The sequence below is a fragment of the Leucopleurus acutus genome, assembly GCF_964270905.1.
Source record: "Leucopleurus acutus genome assembly, chromosome: 7".
NCBI classification, from domain to species: domain Eukaryota; kingdom Metazoa; phylum Chordata; class Mammalia; order Artiodactyla; family Delphinidae; genus Leucopleurus; species Leucopleurus acutus.
The window spans coordinates 33,592,555-33,612,558 of record NC_139150.1 but is presented as its reverse complement, the minus strand read 5'-3'; the positions used below and the strand labels follow the sequence as shown (position 1 = coordinate 33,612,558).

The following is a 20,004-nucleotide window of genomic DNA, read 5'->3' as shown; positions in this document are numbered from 1 at the left end:
TGAGATATAACTGACATGTAATATTATATTAGTTTCAAGTGTACAACATATTGATTTAATACATATACTTATTGCAAAAGGATCACCACAGTAAGTCTAGCTAACACCTATCACCACCCATAGTTACATTTATTTTTTCTTGTGATCAGAAATAAACTGTTGATACCAGAAACCTAGAACCTTGGTTGCAAAGGAGGAAAGAAAACAAGGTTTTGGACCCATGCAAAGTATGAAGTTAAAACTGAAATTCTTACATAAAGCTGAGATTCACGAAGGTCCATGCCCTCTGTGAAGTTAGAAAAAGAAGCCTGCTGGCAAAATTAATATAAGGAGGGTCTAGGTGAAGGCTCTGGGTGTTCAAAACATTACCTTTGTGTGGTTTTGGTTATCAGGATAATATTGGCCTTATAGAATGAACTGGGAAATGCTCTTTCCTCTTTTTTTGTGGGGGGGGGGTAGTATAGTTTGTGAAGAATTGGTATTTATTCTTTAATGTTTGGTAGACTTCACCAGTGAAGTTATCTGGTCCTAGGTTTTTGTGTGTGTGCATGTGTGTGTGTTGGTGGGGTAGGGTGTAATTTTTTGATAACTAATTCAATCTCTTTACTTGCTACAGGTCTATTTAGATTTTCTATTTCTTCTTGACTCAGTTTCAGTAATTTGTCTTTCTAGGAATTTGTCCATTTCATCTAAGTTATCTAATTTATTAGCGTAGAATTATTCATGGTATTCCCTTATAAACCTTTTTATTTCTGTAAGGTTGGTAGTAACGTCCCCTCTCTTGTTCCTGATTTTAGTCACTTGAGTCTGCTTTCTTTTCCTGGTCTTTCTAGATAAATGTTTGTCAACTTTGTTAATCTTTTCAAAGAACTATCATTTGATCTTAAGCTTGTTTTTAAAACAAAATGCAGTTTTTTGGTATAGTTGGGTCTCGAATAGGAAAAGAGTGAGATTGTACTTCAATGGAGAGTACAGATGACTGATGAAAGGTAAAATTAATCAATTAAATTTAGAACAGAGAAGAAATTAGAACTCAGCACTCCTAACACCTGACCTTAAATAAGGAGCCCTGACTCCTTGGGCTAGTCATTTCCTCTTCTTAGTTCTTACTTTACCCATCTAAAAATAAAAGGGTGGTGGTCATATTAATATGAATGATGACCATGGGAGGCACTATTTACTGAGTATCACTCTGTGCTGCGTCTTTCTGAGCCCCATTATATGGATCTCACACACCATAGGCCACATGATTTGGCAAGGACCCTGGGGCACATCCCTATGGCCAGGGGCACTGGCTGGGTGGGGTGACCATCACTGTTGCCCATACTTCCCCTTGTCCAGGGGCTGCAGCCTCCCCAATATGTCTAGGGCCTCACAAGCAGTCACCCCTGGGGTGTGGGAAGGCACAGAAACCCCAATTTCAGGGCAACAAAGATCATTCTAAGCCCTAGCACACGTCTCCTCTGAGGATGGGCAGCTCACTAACTACTGTCACAGCCCAGGTGGCCATTACCCAGCCAAACTACTGTGCTTGGAAGAGGCATCTCCATTTCATAAACGTATTGACTTTGCTTGGAGCAGTTCATGGATCATCTTCTGTGTAGGTTTAGCTCTAGGTCTGAAAGGCCTGGTCAGCATGGGAGTAGTGGTCACAAGGACTTGTTCTGGAAGGATAGATAACTTTGGGCAGGACATTTATCCTCTCTGAGCCTGGATTTTCCCATCTGCAATGGGATGAGGAACATATCCACAACAAACAATGACTGGGGCCTTGCATGGGCCAGGTCTAAGATAAACCCTAGGAGTTCAACTCATCTAATCTTCACCCACATGCATTTAACTCTTTTACTCCTCACAACAGCCCAATGAAGTAAGCACTATTATAACCTCCACTGCACAGTGAGAACTTTGATTTGGAAAGGATAGGTAACCAAAGCCACAGAACGAGTAAATGGTGGGGCTGAGCAATAGACTTGGATGTCTAATCCATGGCCTGAGAACTTAACCATTAGATACCACTTCACAGGTTTGTCCAGACATCTTGTTGAGAGTGTAAAGCACCCAGCACAGTGTCCTTCCTCGAGTATGACCTGGGCTCATGGCAGACCCAAGAGCAGGCACCAAGACCCGCCAGGGAAAGGGGGTGCAGGAGACAAGGGCAACCCTGGTCTTTCGGGGCTGTCAGCAGCCAGGGCACTTGGAAAACCGTCTCACATTTTCTGTGGTTTATGACACATAACTGACTGATCCTCGGAAACTTCCTTCCTTTCTTGGTCTCTGCAGGTTCTCGGTTCTGCTTCTGTTGTTGGGTGGCCATCATTAGGCACGAACCTGGCTTAAACTTGCTGAGAACGCCCTGGACACACACTGGCTGGGTGGCTGGCCTTCTCAGATCCCCTGTCCCCACAGCAGGCTCCCCATGTACCCAGTGCCCTCCAGCTCCTCCCATGGGAAGATCCCCTGCAGGGTGCCGTCCTTGTCCTCTCACCCTGGGGGGCTCAACCAGGTCCCATACCCGCCAAGTCTCTCTCTCTGGCTCAGATCTCTCTCCTGAGTTCTAGGCCTTTCCATCCAAATGTCTGTGGGGTAGTTCCATCTCTAGCCAGCAGACCCTAAAGGACACTCATCATATTTTCCCTAAAACCTGCTTCTCTCCTGAGAACGGCATCACTCCCCTGCTAGTTACCCAAGCAAATTCAAACACTGAGGCCGACAGAGAGAAATGATTCGCTTGAGTCACACGAGGCGGGGGCTCTAATGTAAGTTCAGGGAGCAATCTATTCTGCTTTCTAAGAGGTCCCAGTTTGTCTGAAGTCCACACAGAAAATAACCACCCAAACAGGATCAGCGTTAGGTACAGTCTGAATTCCCAAAAGCTTCCATCCCTTCAATTAGAGCCACAATAGTAGCAGCAGAATAATATTTAAGTGCTTACTGATCCCCAAGCACAGTTCTAAAGCAGTTTACATGTATTAACCCATTTATAACCCCCCTGCCCCACCCCAAACACACACACACTAATCTTGTAAGGCAAATACTGTTGTATTTACATGTACGAATAATTTAAGTGAAGCAGAGAGAAATCAAACAACTTGCCAAGGGCAGAAGAGCCCATGACTGGTGGAGCCAGGATACAAATGCAAGCAGTTTGGCCCCAAAGCTCAGGCCATAGTGCTATCTTCTTATGAACTATTTAAAACAAAGCCTGCCGGTGGGAAATATAAATTGTATATATCACACATTATGAGATGAAAAAGAAGCTGTTATCGACATACAGTAAATTACACATGTGAAAAGTGAATAATTTGATGCATTTGACATATGTAGACATTTGTGAAGCCACCACTCCATTACATTGAATATGATCTCAATTATGCATATATGTATATAGAAAATGTGAGGAAAGTGATGCTAAGAACGCTTGTCTGGGTGAAAGGACTATGGGTAATTTTAAATTTATACCTTTCTAGATGTTTCTAACTTCCTACAAAGAATGTGTACTACTTTAAAAATCAGAACAAATGTAGTATTTTAAAGTGATGATGTAATGAATTGAAAATAAAGCCCCTAACCCCCAACCCAAGTCCACCTCCCTGCAGAGGAGTCACACTGGATCACTGTAAGCTCCAAAGAAGGTGCTGCCTGCAGCCTGGCAGGCCCCTCAGCTCCATCGCACTTACTGTATTTCAGTTCCCAGGTGCTTGAGGGAGATATTCTGAAGGGCCAAGGGCATAGCAGGGACCGGCTGCAAGGCAGCTGCCATGCCCACAAGGCCAGTGGGCGTTTTCACGGGACACAGGAACTCCTCTAGCTCCGCCTCCTCTTGCTCTGGGGAACAAAGAAAAGGAAAATCATTCACGCTGGGGCTGGGGTCCGGTCACTGCACTTAGAAAGACTAGACAGGGTGGAGACTGGAGAGGTGGGGCAGCCGTCTCCAGACAGCTAATCCAGGGCCTGCCAGCTTGCTCAGGGCTCCAGGAATGTCTTTCTGGGGAAGGTTTCACAGGGGCCCTGGGTCCAGGAGGGTGAAGGCTTGCTGCGAGAAGGGCTTCAGAAGAGAAGCCTACACCACAGCTTCCTGTGTCTCCCTGCAGCGTCCTCAGGAGACTGGCGCCTGATCATTGTGGCGCAACCATGCCCACAGCAGGGGCTGGCCCAGAAGAGGCCCGCTGAGTGTGCTGAACCAAAGCCATTCTTCTGATAACCTGGTTCTTCTGATTTCCGGACACTCAGGAATTCTGTCTTTGGGAGGGTTTCTTGTTGCTTCTAGACTGAGGCGGATCCGGCAACCGTGTCAGCTCAGGCTGCAGTTTCCCGCACAGCCAGGGCTGTTGGCTCTCCCGCAGATGGGAGCGGAGGGTGAGTAGAAGTGCAGAAGCAAAAGCAAACAAACCCTTCCCCAAAGAAAGTCCTTACAAGCATAAAACACCCAGAGGGTTCTCTGGGAAAATTACAGATGAGTATCATAAACCATAAAAAGGAGCATTTACTATGACAGTAACAGTGTGCAGGTACACATATAATAATCATATTATTAGGACAGTTCTCACACACTGAACACTCACTATGTACCCGGCATTTTGCTCAGGGCTTTACATTCCTTTCCTCATTAATGATAAAATTCAATGTATTCGCTCACACATTCACTCAACAAATATCCAATGTGCATGGCAGGGTACCAGATACTTGGGACACAGGTGACAAAGACATGGCCCCCACTCTTGAGGGCTAGGGGGCAGAGACTGACAAGGACGCTGTGATTAGAACACAATGTAACCATCTGCAAAAAGTGTTGAGGGCTCACAGACAGTTTAGCAGGCAAAGTCCCGGAAGGCTTCCAAGAGGAGACTGGCAAAAGGAGGAGGTGGCAGTGGAGCTTGGCCATAGAGAGTAAGCAGGAATTCACCAGGCAGAGAAGAGGGGGCAGGGATGCCTCTGGTGCTGCTGAAGTGCACAGCAAGAGGCGGGCACTGGGGGAGCAGGCAGAGGTGAGATGAGGCCTGAGTCTGGTACTAAAAAGCTGGGACTGGGCCTGGGACATGGAGGGCGGCCACAGAAGCGGGGTGGGGCTCAGGCGCTCATTTGAGAAAGCTGGCTCGGGTTACAGTGAAGAGGTTGGGTCTGAGGTGGCAGGCTGGGACATGGGGACACTGGAGAGGAGACTGCTGTGGTTTTCTAGCTAAGAGTTGAGGCCTGACCCAAGGCAATAGCAGCGAGGGCCTAGATCTGACATGTAGGCCAGAGGGTAGACATGGCCAGCCCAGGTGACTGGACTGGCTATCTGAGATCCAGGAAGGGGCAATTAGGTAAATGAAGCCCATTTACTCAGGGAAGGAAAAGTGGGGAGAAGAGTAAGGGCAGATGAGCTCAGTCTGTAAAGCGTCCGGGTACCAGGGTCTAGGAGGTGTCCGGCCACAGGTCCTGCCCTCGCCCATTGGGCTTCCCTGTCAACTGAGGGTGAGGCATGTTAGACACACTGCAGCTCGGTGGGTGGTCTGTCTCAACTGTGAAACCTGCTGGTCACAGTGCTGGCTGCAGCATGGGGGTAGGGGGGTATGAGCTCCGGGTCTCCTCCATGCTGGGATGTTTTAGTATTTGGGATCACGTGGGCCACCTGGTGGGGGTGAAGCTTCTGCCCACGGCAACACTGGGGATAAGATCACGGATCTACTCAACTCACAGCACAAAAGCATTTATGTAAGAAGCAACAACAACAACTGCATTCTCTCATTAACCTTCCTCACAGCAACTCTGTGGAAGTTTCATTTCTTGAGATCTTTCCGTAATTGTCATCATCATAATAGTAACTGACATCTACTGAGCTCTGACAATGTGCAGGCATTGTTCCAACCCTTTAAGGTGTAAGGATTCATTTAATCCTCATAATAACCCTAAGGAGTAGGTATTCTTTATTAACCTCATTTTACAGGGAAGGAAACTGAAGCTCAGAAAGGTTAAGCAACTTGCCTAAGACTGCACAGGATTAGGATCTGAGCCCAGCCAGCCTGGCCTCAGAGCCCATATTCTTGCCCTTGATGCTATACTGTTGCCCTAGCTCATCCTGAGTCACATCCCTGGCTCTCCACTTCTTTAGCAGAGGGGTCCTCCCACTCACTCCCAAAAGGAGGGTAAAGGCTTGGTCACCAAGAGCCCTGGGTGTGTGGGCAGGAGGCAAGCCCATTGGGTACCTAGCTCGAGGCGCAGGGCGGGCCCATTCCCAGCCAGGGCAGCGTCAGGGACGGCGGGAGGTGCAGGCGGGCTGTTGTGGAACTCCCAGCGCTTCATCTGCAGCTGCTGCAGCCAGTATAGCATCGCTTGCTTGGTGGCGGCCTGAGAAGCACAAGCGTTAGTTGGCAAGGCCCTGTGCCCACATGGTGGCACTGGGTGTGGGATGCAGGAAGGTCATGGGAGGCTTGGCAACTCTCTCCTTCCCAGAAAAAAAAAAATTGTCACTGCAGGTGACACCTCTGAAACACCACATGCTTCTTGGCAACAGAAGATAATCGGGCTCTGATCTCCCACTCAGAGGTTCCTTAACCTTTCTGGGCCTCAGTTTTCTCATCTGTCCTATGGTGATGATAACACTCATTTCATAGGGTGGTTATGAGGGTGAAATGAAGTAAGGAAAGTAAAGTATACAGCATAGTTCCTGACATGCAGTAGGTGCTCAAAATGTGCTCACTGGATAAAATATTTTGGAGGTGTTAAGAGAGAGGGAGAGAGCTTTGAAATTCTGACCTGGCTGGGGCCCTAGTAGCATCATTATCTCCCTGTGTGACATCTCAGTGTCCTAGCTGACTTTGTGGAATAGGGAGAATCTCTCCTGTTTTGGGGATGATGTGATTGGGAACTGGAAAGCCATATGCACACAACATTGTGGCACCCTCCAGGCAGCCCACATGAGGTATGGTTGATGCTGGTCGTTAGTCTCCCAGCACTGGATGGTCCACATACCTACTCTCACATCCATTATGTTGCCGGATCCTCCACTGGGGAGGCAGGGCGGGAGTGATCGGCCCCCTCCATAGATGGAGAAACTAAGGCTTTGAGGCCGTCCAGGCAGGTGGTGGCAGAGCTGGTCCCAGAACCCGGGTCTCCCACTTCTAGACCAGAGATTTGTTGTAATTTATGGCCGGGAGATTGTGACTTACATGGAGAAAGCCTAGGATTGGTTGGGCTGCAGAAGCTGGATAGGCGCTGGGAGTGGATGGTGAGCCTCACAGAGCTGCCCACAATCAAGGCCATGCGAGAACGTCAGCAGGCAACCAGGGCAAGCCCCCTTCTCAAGAGGACCATGGTGAGGTGTGCACAAGGCTGGGGGCTCCCTGAAAGAGGCCCTCGGCCTGTCATGGAGATATCATATCAGATAAAATGATGCCCACCATTCTTCTCTTTCTATATACTTTCCCCGAGAGACCTCAGCCCCTCTCAGGGCTTCACCATGACCTTGTGCTGACAAGCTCCAGCCCATACCCGAACAACCCATTTTATTAATTCATTGGACAGGTGTATATTGAGAATGTACTATACGTGTCAGGGACTGTGGAAGGCACTGGTGAGCCCACACACACGGCCCTCCCCTCTTGGAGTCTACTGAGGGGGACATATAACTGTATATCCTGCAGTTTCCTCATCCTGGGTTCCTTGCTGTCAGTGACTGCCCCAACCAGGCAGTCAGCCAGTTACACAAGCCACCCCTGACCCCTCCCTCACATCCTTAGCCGCCCCCATTTGTCTCTCGCCCCACTGCTACAGCTCTAGCTCGGCCGTCATTCTCTCCTGACCACTTCCTGACGGACTCCCGAACCACAGCCTTGCCTTCTCCTAACTTGTTCTCTACCCAAAAGCCAGATTGACCTTTCTCAATTTTTTCATCTCACAGTGCTTCCTTGCTTAAGGCTCTGACAATTTCCCCACAGCCCATAAGACAAAGTCCAAGCTCCCTGGCCTGCCAAATGCCCTGCCCTCGGGCCTCTGCTCTTCCACTCCATCTTGTGGGCCCCTCTATACCCCAGGCTCCTGGGATTTGCCTGGACATTCCAGGCTGTACCATGTTCTCCTATGTTTACTCATGGGGCTCTCTTGGCCTGGAATATCCTTCTCCCTCTTGTCTGCTTGTAGAAAACCGATTTTCTCTTTCAAGCGTCAAGGTGTGGTCGCCCCCTTCCCACCCCACCCCCACTCTGGCCCATGAGGCCCTCTCTGGATAGCCCCACCTACTTAGTGGAACAGACCCTTCCTGTCACAGCACCTTTCTGGTATAGACTTATCATACTGTCCCTACAGAACATTTTACTGCGCATGCCAGTCTCCCTGTCCGTCTCTCACAAGACCTTAAGTGGTTTGAGCCCCAGGGGGCAGGTCTGATTTTGTGCCACACTCCAGCGCCTAGCACAGTGCCAGGCACACACACGGGTCAATGGAATAGTAAAAGGCACGTGTTAGCGACCCTGTAGACAGCATTCAATGTGTGGGAGCAGACACATGACCCATAAGCCAAGTAACCCTAAAATGCCTGCCCTCCTGGCCTGGAATTCCTAATTTGCATTATTTTTGCTGATCCCCACCCCCACCCCCCAGCCTGGTCACTAGCCTGGCCCAGACAGTAAAGTGGAACTAAAGCTGTGGGCTATATCCAGGGGGCTCAAGAGATGCCCAGTGGGCTGCAAGTAGGGGTGGAGGTGTGGGAAGACAGGGTGGGGGTCAGGGAGGTGGCAGCCTTCTGGCACACTCTCCTCTGCTGAGTGTGAATTCCAGAACTCTTAGCCCACATCTGTCTTTCCAGTTAAGTTCTAGGGCACTTCCTCTTGACATGACATGAACTTTCTGACCTTGGTTCTATCACTATGTGTGTTCATTCAACAAATAATTATTGAGGACCCACTAGATGCCAGGCTGTATTCTAGGCACTGAGATTAATTCAGCAACTTGTAGGTGCCTGTGATGTGCCAGGTGCTTACACACCCTGTTATAAATCTCACAAACTATCTAGGTACTAAGAGGTTAACTTGCCCAGAGTCACACAGCTAGTAAGTAGCTAATGTAGAATTTGAATCCAAGCCTGTCTGATTTCAAAGCACATGGCCTTTGCACTGCTTCAGGCTTTCTCAGTTAAATATGATAATAAAACAAAACCTACTGATGAGAAAACAGGTTTAGACGTGCATCAATGAACAATCTAGGTTGATCAGTGAAACCTAAGTATTTATCTCCCAATCTCTGCCAAAGTTTTCTCAGCATTCACTCCCCTTGGCCACAACATCAAGAAAAGTAATTCAGGATCCGGGCCTTCGAGAGGATGGCAAAGCTCATCTTGACTATACTTCAGCCCCAAGTAAGAAAGTTAAGGGAACAGCATTGTTAGCCACACCTAAAAGTAAAAGTTTTGACACAGTACTGAGAGGTAGAAAAGCTATGGGATTCCAAGTGTGGGCTACACCACTTTTTAGTTGTGTGACCTCGGACCAGTCACTTTATCTCTTTGTGACTCAGTTTCTTGATCCGTAATATGGGTCCATCATCCCGGCTTTTGTTGTGGGAACCCAGTGAGGAAGTGGGTGTGAATGTGCTTTGGAAAGTACAAAACCCTGGGCACCCAGGGTTCACTGGGCTGATCAGGGTCGGTGATTATCGTAAGTTTACTGTGACCACCCACCTGCGCCCTGCTGTGCCCTGGGATCTCATCCCGGCTGAAAAGGAAAAAAACTGCTCCATTTACCTTCAAGGTAATAATCCGGCTGGGAGTCTTGATTTCGAAAGTCCCCTCCTCGGCGTCCGCCTTGCAGTCAAAGACTGCACTGGAGAGGTCGATACTGTCCAAGGGATTTGCATCCTGCGCGGTCCGCGAATAATACAGGTGGCATTTCCTCTCGTCGTAGAAGAACCAGCGGGATTTCCAGCCCCGGATGGGCCCTTTGCCGCCAAACTTACTTAAATATCCACAGATTTTCTTGGGGGCCGTCTCCAGGGGCCGGGCGCAGCCTTCCGACTCCTTGGGAGGCAACACTTCGGGGTCCCTGGCTAAGCCGGCAGGCTCTTCGGACCCGGGGACGGGGGAACTAGACTCCGCGGGTTTCTCCTGGGTGCTCTCCATCGTCGAGGGACTGGAGGCCTGCGGCCCCACGCCGGTCAAATCTCGGAAACTCAGGTGATACCTTCCAAGAGGGAGCTTTCCGGACAGGGGCGGAGCCAGTGGTGACCCGCCCCCAGGAGACGACGGAGGGACGCGGCTGGCTGCGGTGTGTGCGCCTCCTTGATGGAAAGCCCAGTAGGGGCTGCTGGCCACGCCCATCCGAACCTCTCTGCAGACAGGACACGCCCCCTGCCGGCTCCTCCCACCCCGCCTTCTTCCGGCTTTTCCTCCGTGCCTATCCGCCATCTTTACGGGGGGCAGCTTCGGGTGTGAGGCGGTCCTTGGTTTGAAGGCGTGGTGACCCTGAGCTAGGTTAACCGGCGAAAGAGAAGCTGGAAGAGACGCCGGTCCCCGACTACGCTGCTCTGGTAACTCGCGTAATGACGTGGATGGGTGGTCTCTTCTCGCGCCTTATGGGCCTCCCGCCTTTTTTCCCCAGGTGCTGCTTGGGTTACCGTCGGACGACGGACCGCGCGGCCATTAGTTGAAAGGGACGCCCGGCTCGGTGACGCCACTTCCGGCGCCGCTCAAAGCGCGCGTGGATTGTGGGCGCTGCTAGGGGCTTATTATCCGCGGGGCTAATTTAGCACCCCCGTGACTCAGCTTTGACCGCGGCGGCTTCACCTGCCTCGGTCCCAGCTCCCACTCGCCTCCTTCCCTGACTGCTCGCGTTACATGGGGTGCCCGGGCCCGGCTGCTGCCCTTCTGGAATCCAGTACCTGGACGGAGTTGGGCTCAGTAAATTGGGTAAATAAACAAGTATGTATCTAGGCCCTGACAAGCTCGGTCAACTTCATGTCTCATTCTACCTCTTGTCCTTCAATTTCTCCCCTTCCCTCTTGTCTTAGGCGCATCCCTCCACTTGGGCTGTGGAGCCCATTTCCTTCCACCTCTTTAGGGGCATCACGGTTCTCCTCTAGCCCTTTTTTATCTCCTCTCCCTTTAGCTTCTCCCCCTCTGCAGTCCTTAAAATTCTCATTGTTGGGGGCAAATTATGCTCAGAGACTGAGATTGTCTTTGCCAGTAATTGATTTAACACCGGTTAACTGCAGGAATTATCATTTATAATAGTATTTCACAAGTCAATAGCATACAGGGTAATAATGTCTTTTAATAAGCTAATAAATAACATCAAACTGTAACAGGGCCACAAGGCTAAAACTTATGGATGATTTCTAAGCGAAATGTTTCCTGTCTTCTCCCTCTGTTCCTGGAAACTAAAACTTACATTCTTGTTACTGTGCATTCATTGTTCCTGATTAACGTGGGCGGGCCTTCTTGCCGTTTTTGCTTGCTCCTCTTAACCCTAGCCCCAAGACTTTCCTTTAAATACACCTGCTTTCTCCCCAGAAGGCAGGATGGTAGTTTTCAGGACATTAGTCTGCTACCCTTCTCATCTGCTGGCAATCAATAAATTTGTCTTTCCTTTATCCTCAAAACCTTGTCCTTGTTATTCTCATTTGGCATCAGGACTAGGACCGAATTTTGGTAACAAAATTGGCTGAACCAGCCAGGAGGCACGTCGGTGCCCCTGTGGTGTGCATCCTGCTCTCGACCTCCCACCTAACACTGTCGGAGCAGGGAGGGGTGCCCTGGGTTGGGCTTGGAGCCCTTGCCTGTGGGAGTGCTGCCTCCTGGGGAGAGAGTGAGGGGCTGTCCCAGCGGCTGGAGCCCCATCTTACTCCCGTCTCTCTCCTTGAAAAGGACGTGGTCTCCTGTAGCTTGAACCTTCTTTGAGGAAGAGTTGCCACACCTTGTCCACTTGGGGAAGTGCCCCCCCCCGCCCCTTGATTTCACACTTTTGGGGAAGGTTGTGAACCTTCCAGCCTGTTAGAAGGCATTTGTGGCGCCGTTGGTGTGGAAATCATGGTTGAGTGGGACCAGGGAACCCAGCGAAGTCGTTCTCTTTTGTTCTCATTTGAGTTTTGAAAGGTTCCTGTTTGTTTAGTTGGCCTTCGTTTTGATACATTTTGGGTTGGTTCCTTTGTTGTTGTTCTTTAATCATTTGTCTGCTTTTAAACATGGGAGGTGCCTTTAATGCCATCTGAAAGTCCCTTGGGAAGAAGTCTGGCGGAATGGCCAACTTATAGCTATAAGCCTTTGTCTAAAAGGAAAATGGGAAATGAGAGCTCTATTCCATCTTGTAGTTGTTCCCTAGGGTGTATTTTACACAACCAGGGGATTTTTAGTATGCTCCTAGAAAGAGAAAGTTAAATGATGAGAATTCATTGAAGGTCTAGATCATTTTTTAATAAGATAAAACACTGGACACAGACTGCTAGACAAGTCTGAGTTTGCCTACTTTTGTCTTCTTATGAGAGAAAAACTGAAGATGTTTGGGTTTATTAGATACACATCTTTTACCACATCGAAGAAAAATTATGCTGTGAAAAAAAATGTATATTTTTAAAGGTTATGGAATATGTTCTTAAGTTTGCCAGTCAGGAAATACTGGTATGACAAACAGTTCATAATTGCTTGCTTCTTGGTTTTTCATTTTAAGGGTTAAAAATTGTAATATATGTGCAATTAAAGACTACTAGAAATAATAAGGGAAACATTTCAGTATGTAAATAAAGTAGGATACATGTTGTCGGTAAGAGAAGGTGAGAAGAATGGAGATATTTTTGTTAAGGGAAAAGAGTAATTTTGTCCTGAAGCTAGTTATTTCTAAATGAGGGGGAAAGAGAGGAGGACAAACTTATACGGATATAGGAAGTGACGGAACGGTTGTGGGAAAGGAACCTTGAGAAGAGAGTTTTATGCATGTTCAAAACTGGCTAAGATTAGATTGCATTTAATTAAGTAGGTGAATTTGTTATTAAAAGTGAGCTGGCACAAGGCTGGATTTTGGTTTACTCTCTCTCTGTCAAGAGAATAGTTTTTCCTGGAATATTGAGCTGCTTTTGATAACAAACTGTAAGTTTCTTCACTTTTTTTTTTTTTTTTGCGGCATGCGGGCCTCTCACTCTTGCGGCCTCTCCCATTGCGGAGCACAGGCTCCGGACGCGCAGGCTCAGCGGCCATGGCTCACGGGCCCAGCCGCTCTGCGGCATGTGGGATCTTCCCAGACCAGGGCACGAACCCGTGTCCCCTGCATCGGCAGGCGGACTCTCAACCACTGCGCCACCAGGGAAGCCCAGTTTCTTCACTTTTTAAGTGATCTTTAGTGATCTATTGTAACGTTCTGTATTTGACTCAAATCTTTTATTGTTACTTTTGTTAAAATAATAAGCATTGTTTCATAGTGACTTATGATCCTATTTGACCAGGTGTTTTAAAACTTTTTGGTATTTTTGACAAACTTCCCAAGGATCAAATTCTAAATGAAGTTCTTTTAGCCTCTAACTAACTTTGGGATGTTTCAATGGGCCCCTGAGGTATCTCAGAGAGAAATTTTAAATTAATTTGAATTATTTCGTATGTTAAATTACATTGGAAACATTGTCAGGTGAATGGTAATAAACCTTTTTACGTTATATTGTATGGATAAATCTTATTAAAATAAATGTTCTGGAAATTAGATGAAGTTCCTAAAATTTGGATGTGTCCTGGTATTGTTATCAGTCATAATTCTAGTTATTATCTTAAAATGTCGTACGTCATAGCACTCAGTTAAGCTTCTTTGTCAACTGCATTGTAATCAGATCTTTAACCGTCACCTTTATGTCTTTTGTCATTCATAGACAGTTATTATTTCACTGTGATGCTTTGCAAAACTGACTCATCTTTTTTTTTTTTTTTTCTTGTTTGCGGTACTCGGGCCTCTCACTGTTGCAGCCTCTCCTGTTGCGGAGCACAGGCTCCAGACGCGCAGGCTCAGTGGCCATGGCTCACGGGCCCAGCCACTCCGCGGCATGTGGGATCTTCCCAGACCGGGGCACGAACCCGTGTCCCCTGCATCGGCAGGCGGACTCTCAATCACTGCACCACTAGGGAAGCCCTGCTTCATCTTTAAGACGAATCATAGAAAGGACTTTTTGACAAGTACAGCTTTCTGATAACTTTCGGATCATACTGCTGAATTGGGTAGAAATTAAACAATTCTAATGGAAACCCTGATGGTTTCGTAAACTGTTAGCAAAAGGATTACATAGGCTGAGTGAACTGATGAATATGGTTGTAATTTTTTGGTTTTTATCTGAAATATTACTGGCTTTTAATCTGTGTTTTTCAGATGTAAGGAAACCTTTCCCCTTAAGTTAATTATGATTTATAACAACTTGGTAAATTATATCCTTGTAAGTAGAATTGAAGCATTTATCTTTTCTTTCTTTCTGATCCCTCCAGAGCTTGGAAACTCTTGGGTTCCCAGGAGTCTTGTCAGATGAATGAGGAAGGTCACCTCCTGTCAGGTGCAGGAATCTCAAGATATTCTGGAGACCTGGAGAAGAGAGGAATTTACCCAAATATATAGATATCACAGGCAGAATCTGAAGGCAAGCGATTAGCATGGCATTGCTAGCCTTGAGGGGCCTTTTAAAAGTTTGATCTGGGATTCCCAATGAAAAGTTCCAGTGCAGCCAGTTTAAGAGAGCCTATATGAGCAATTACACTTATGCAAATAATCAGGCCAAGTTTATGGAAACCAGACTTACTTGGAACAAATTAGTCTTAACACATTATTATTTTTTTTATGATACTTAAAAATTTATTTATTTATTTATTTATCTATTTATTTATTTGGCTCTGTGCTGGGTCTTAGTTGCGGCATGCAGGATCTTCGTTGCTGCATGCATGTGCGATCTTTAGTTGAGGCACGTGGGATCTTTTAGTTGCAGCATGCGAGATCTTATTAGTTGCAGCATGTGGACTCTTAGTTGCAGCATGTGGGATCTCGTTCCCTGACCAGGGATTGAACCTGGGCCCCCTGCATTGGGAGCATGGAGTCTTAACCACTGGATCACCAGGGAATTCCCTTTAACACATTATTGACTGGAGATGTATTAATACATCTTTTTTTTTTTTCTTTTGCGGTACGCGGGCCTCTCACTGTTGTGGCCTCTCCCGTTATGGAGCACAGGCTCTGGACGCGCAGGCTCAGCAGCCATGGCTCATGGACCCAGCTGCTCCGCGGCATGTGGGACCTTCCCGGACCAGGGCATGAACCCGTGTCCCCTGCATCGGCAGGTGGACTCTCAACCACTGCGCCACCAGGGAAGCCCAATACATCTTTTGTTACCCGAACGTTATTGACCGGAGACTTACCAATATGTTTTTAGGGAGTGATACAGTTAACATCACTGTGTGAAGTTGTTAAAGCTTAAAATTGATCAAGGGTTGGGACTTCCCTGGTTGCGCAGTGGCTAAGAATCTGCCAGCCAACGCAGGGGACACAGGTTTGAGCCCTGGTCCAGAAAGATCCCACATGCTGCGGAACAACTAAGCCTGTGCGCCACAACTACTGAGCCTGCGCTCTAGAGCCTGCGAGCCACGATTACTGAGCCCACTGTGCCACAGCTCCTGAGCCTGCGCACCACAAATACTGAAGCCCGTGCGCCTAGAGCCTGTGCTCCACAACAAGAGAAGCTACCGCAGTGAGAAGCCTGTGCACTGCAACAAAGAGTAGCTCCCACTTGCTGCAACTAGAGAAAGCCCGTGCGCAGCAACGAAGACCCAACACAGCCAAATAAATAATTAATTTAAAAAAATTGATCAAGGGTTCATTATACAACTTATGATTGTTGTTATCGTTCACATTTTGCTCCATTAGGTTTTTGTTCCAACCTTGTGTATATTATAAACGCAAGCTTATTACTGTAAAATTTTCAAAACTTTTCATCACAAGATTTTGGGTGAAGAAGAATTTTTTGATGAGTTTTATGCAGATATTTTCTCTGATTGTCTGAGCGACATATATACTAGTGTCCCGGAAAGTGATAGTTCTTTAGAATATAGTTCTGATTCAGACGATGTGAATGTTAGACCAACAAAAAGACAAGAAAACCTTACTGATTGATTCTGGTACAGAAAGTGAAAATGAAACAGTGGTGGAGAATGCTCCTTTGCTTCTACAGAAGAGTGGATTGAAGGCAGCATTTGGCAGAAATTAGACGACTTTACAGGTGTGTCAGGTGTAACTATTGAATGTAATAACCCACAAAGTGTTAGTGAAATAACAGCATTTATTTTTGGTAACGACTTTTGTGAGTTGATCACTTCTCAAACAAACTTTTGTGAGTTGATCACTTCTCAAACAAACTTGTATCATCAACAGAACGAAAAATCATATAAAAATTATGATAAGGCTTTAAAATGGAGTGATGTAATCAGTAGTAACATGGAGTTTCTTGGATTAATAATTTTGATGGCACAAATAAGAAAGTCACACTGGGTGCCCCTGTGGGCGGGCCGGACTTGGTGCTTGCACCCCCTTGGCTGCAGCCCGGCACCCGCTCCGCCTTCCACTTCTGATGCGCGGTCGGTCGAGCTGGTGTATGTGCCACAATAACGTGTCGGCCCCGCTGCCTGCCATTGTGCCCGCCGTCCGGAAGGCCACTGCCGCGGTGATTTTCCTTCATGGATTGGGAGACACAGGGCATGGGTGGGCAGAAGACTTGGCAGGTATCAGAAGCGCCCACATCAAATACATCTGCCCGCACACGTTGTTTATGCCTGTGACATTAAATATGAATGTGGCCATGCCTTCTTGGTTTGACATTATTGGTCTTTCACCAGATTCACACGAAGATGAAACTGGAATTAAAACAGGCAGCAGAAAGTGTAAAAGCTTTGATAGGGCAAGAGGTGAAGAATGGCATTCCTTCTAACAGAATTATTTTGGGAGGATTTTCTCAGGGAGGAGCTTTATCTCTGTACACGGCACTGACCACACAGCAGACGCTGGCCAGCGTCACCGCCCTCAGCTGCTGGCTGCCCCTGCGGGCTTCCTTTCCACGGGGTCCTATCAGTGGCGTGAATAGAGACATTTCTATTCTTCAGTGCCATGGAGATTTGGATCCTTTAGTTCCCCTAATGTTTGGTTCTCTTACTGCTTTGAAAGGCTAAAAACATGGGTAAATCCAGCCAGTGTAACCCTCAAAACCTATGGAGGCATGATACACAGTTCATGTCAACAGGAAATGATGGATATCAAGCAGTTCATTGATGAACTCCTAACTCCTATTGATTGATGTCACTAAGAGGCTTTGTGGAGAAGTACACACCAGCATCATCATTGTAGAGTATAAACTTTTTCCTTTGTCCGGTCTTGAAACCTCTAATATTTGCAGTGTTAAAATGTTTTGCAAATACACACCAATGGCACAGACTAAAATCTCCTCATGGAAAATTTATGATCTTTTAAGTTTCTATGTATGTATTTGTGTAACATGATCCAGAATATATTAGTATTAAAATAGGTGAAGCAGGTAGCTTCTTTCTCCCAAATGTAATTCAGCAAAGTAATAAAATACTGCAACCAGATTTTTTATTATGTCCCTTGAAAATTATTAGTATGCTTAATGAAAACTTGTTCAGGTATAAATGAGCAGTTAAGACATAAACAGTTTATGCATGCTGTGACTTAGACTCTGGACTTATTCCCAGATTACTTAGTCACCATGCAGTATCTGTATATATATATTTTAAATTAATTTATTTAATTTTGGCTGCATTGGGTCTTCGTTGCTGCACGTGGGCTTTCTCTAGTTGCGGTGAGCGGGGGCTACTCTTCATTGTGGCGCGCGGGCTTCTCGTTGAGGTGGCTTCTCTTGTTGTGGAGCTTGGGCTCTAGGCGTGTGAATTTCAGTAGCTGTGATGTGAGGGCTCAGTAGTTGTGACTCGCGGGCTCTAGAATGCAGGCTTAGTAGTTGTGGTGCACGGGCTTAGTTGCTCCATGGCATGTGGGATCTTCCCGGACCAGGGCTTGAACCCGTGTCCCCTGCATTGGCAGGCAGATTCTTAACCACTGCGCCACCAGGGAAGTCCGTATATTTTTATATATGTGTTCATACGTACTTAATGATTATAATACATAATAAGAATAAGGTGTTATTACATTATTCCTAATAGGGATAATGCTTCTAAGTGTCAATAAAGAGTAATATTGCTGTCTTCAATTAATGGCCCTTTTATTTTGGGTACCACGTTTTTCTTTCCTGAATATAATTTCTATTTAATATTCTTTTTTCCTCTCTAGAAAAGAAATGTGTTCTTTCTTCTTTTTTATCCTTCATAATGGACCAAATATTGCCTACTTGCCATAGACATCTGCTGTCAATACGTGCTGTAATTTGACATTCTGAATCACAGACATGACGGCATTGAAAACGTACTTATACTTGTAAAAAGAAACCAGACATCCCTTCAAAGTTTCTACACTACTTCTTAAACTGGACCTTTGTCTGCCGTTTAGGCCGGCAGTTACTTGAATCTTCAGTCCAGGTAACGAGAATAATTCTGTGGTTGTATTTTTCTGTAATTAACTGAAAGAATAATTAAGTCATATTCTAGTATGTTCTGAAATATTTACTGATCTTACAAATTGTAATTTCTAAGATGATTTGCTCTAAGATGATTCTCCTTGTAGCATAGTTTTAGTTTACTTATTTTGCACATATGTTTGAAACCGACTGCTGTAGGAAATGAACAGTCCATTCAAAAAATTTCCTTTACTTTTTTCTGCCAATGGACTTATTTGAAATTTTCACTATAGTCAGAGTTTCTGTGCAAACATAAAAGTAGCAATTATTTGATTTTAAATAGATTTTTCAGATTATTGGTTAACATTATTTGAAAGCAAGTTTATGGGTAATAAAAGTTAGTCAGAACTCAATACATATGGTATAGTTACCACCCAGTTTAATATGTAGCAAAAATGTACACTTGCTATTTCTGAACTGTTAATTTTTCTGCCGTATTCCAACTGACTAGAACACCGTTAGGAATGCATCTTTATAAATGGGTACTACTTGATGATGGAAATGATTTCGTATGGACGGTATAGGATGTTAATAATGAAGCCATATGTTTATGTCTGAATTTACAGTGTTCTTTTTTGTTTGTTTTTGCGGTACGTGGGCCTCTCACTGTTGTGGCCTCTCCCGTTGCGGAGCACAGGCTCCGGACGCGCAGGCTCAGCGGCCAAGGCTCACGGGCCCAGCCACTCTGCGGCATGTGGGATCCTCCTGGACCGGGGCAAGAACCCGTGTCCCCTGCATCAGCAGGCGGACTCTCAACCACTGTGCCACCAGGGAAGCCCTGGATTTACAGTTTTAAACAATCATTTACTAAGTCATTTTGCTTTTATTTTGAAGAATATAAACTGTTGTTTCACTTACACAAATCAGCAAGATCTAATTTATGGCAAGAAATATTCCATTGACATGTTGTGCTGTAACGTGGGAAAATGTAAATCTTTTTCACGGTTTCTATCAAAGTGAAATAAAATTTAATTCTGAAAAAAAAAAAGAAAGAAAGTCAGTCACACTGGGAAGAACATTGGTCAACTGATCTCTTACTTGAAACACCTATCTTTCCAAAGATTATGACGAGAAGAAGGTTTGAACAAATAATGACATTTCTTCACTTTAACGATAACTCAGAAACTCCACTTCCTGCAGACAGAATTTCAAAGTTAAACCTCTTTTGGATTATTTTCTGCCAAAATTTCAGTTGTTCTATGTGCCCAAACAAGAGCTATCACTTGATGAGGCAATGATAAGGTGGAGAGGACAACTCAGATTCAAAACCTGTAATCCTGGAAAACTTACAAAATACAGAATTTTGGTCAGGATGGTTAGTGAAAGTGAAATTGGATATATATGCGGCCTTGAGATTTACATGGGTGAAGGAAAGAAACTGCAAGAAACAATATTGTTGGTCCTACAACCTTATCTTGGTTCATGGCACCATATTTACCAAGACAGTTA

The 20,004-nt window shown here is 46.0% G+C and overlaps 1 protein-coding gene and 1 pseudogene across 4 annotated transcripts in view; one reads left to right on the top strand and one right to left on the bottom strand.

The window, feature by feature from the left end:
• Window positions 1–10,378, bottom strand: part of TBC1D2 (TBC1 domain family member 2) — a gene marked incomplete at its 5' end in the record, with an annotated part of 42,161 nt that extends 31,783 nt beyond the window's left edge. Inside the window, 3 exons of one of the 3 annotated variants that reach the window (XM_082841952.1) lie at window positions 3,681–3,828; window positions 6,189–6,330; window positions 9,719–10,378. In XM_082841952.1, coding sequence (XP_082698078.1) covers window positions 3,681–3,828; window positions 6,189–6,330; window positions 9,719–10,378 — 950 coding nt within the window. The remainder of the gene's footprint in view (window positions 1–3,680; window positions 3,829–6,188; window positions 6,331–9,718) is intronic. The other 2 variants (XM_082841954.1, XM_082841953.1) reach the window with 2 other exon arrangements.
• A 5,428-nt stretch (window positions 10,379–15,806) lies between these two features.
• On the top strand, window positions 15,807–17,922 carry LOC309963519 (acyl-protein thioesterase 1-like; annotated as a pseudogene). The gene has a single exon. The product of its transcript is annotated as an acyl-protein thioesterase 1-like (transcript).
• Window positions 17,923–20,004: the final 2,082 nt, after the last annotated feature.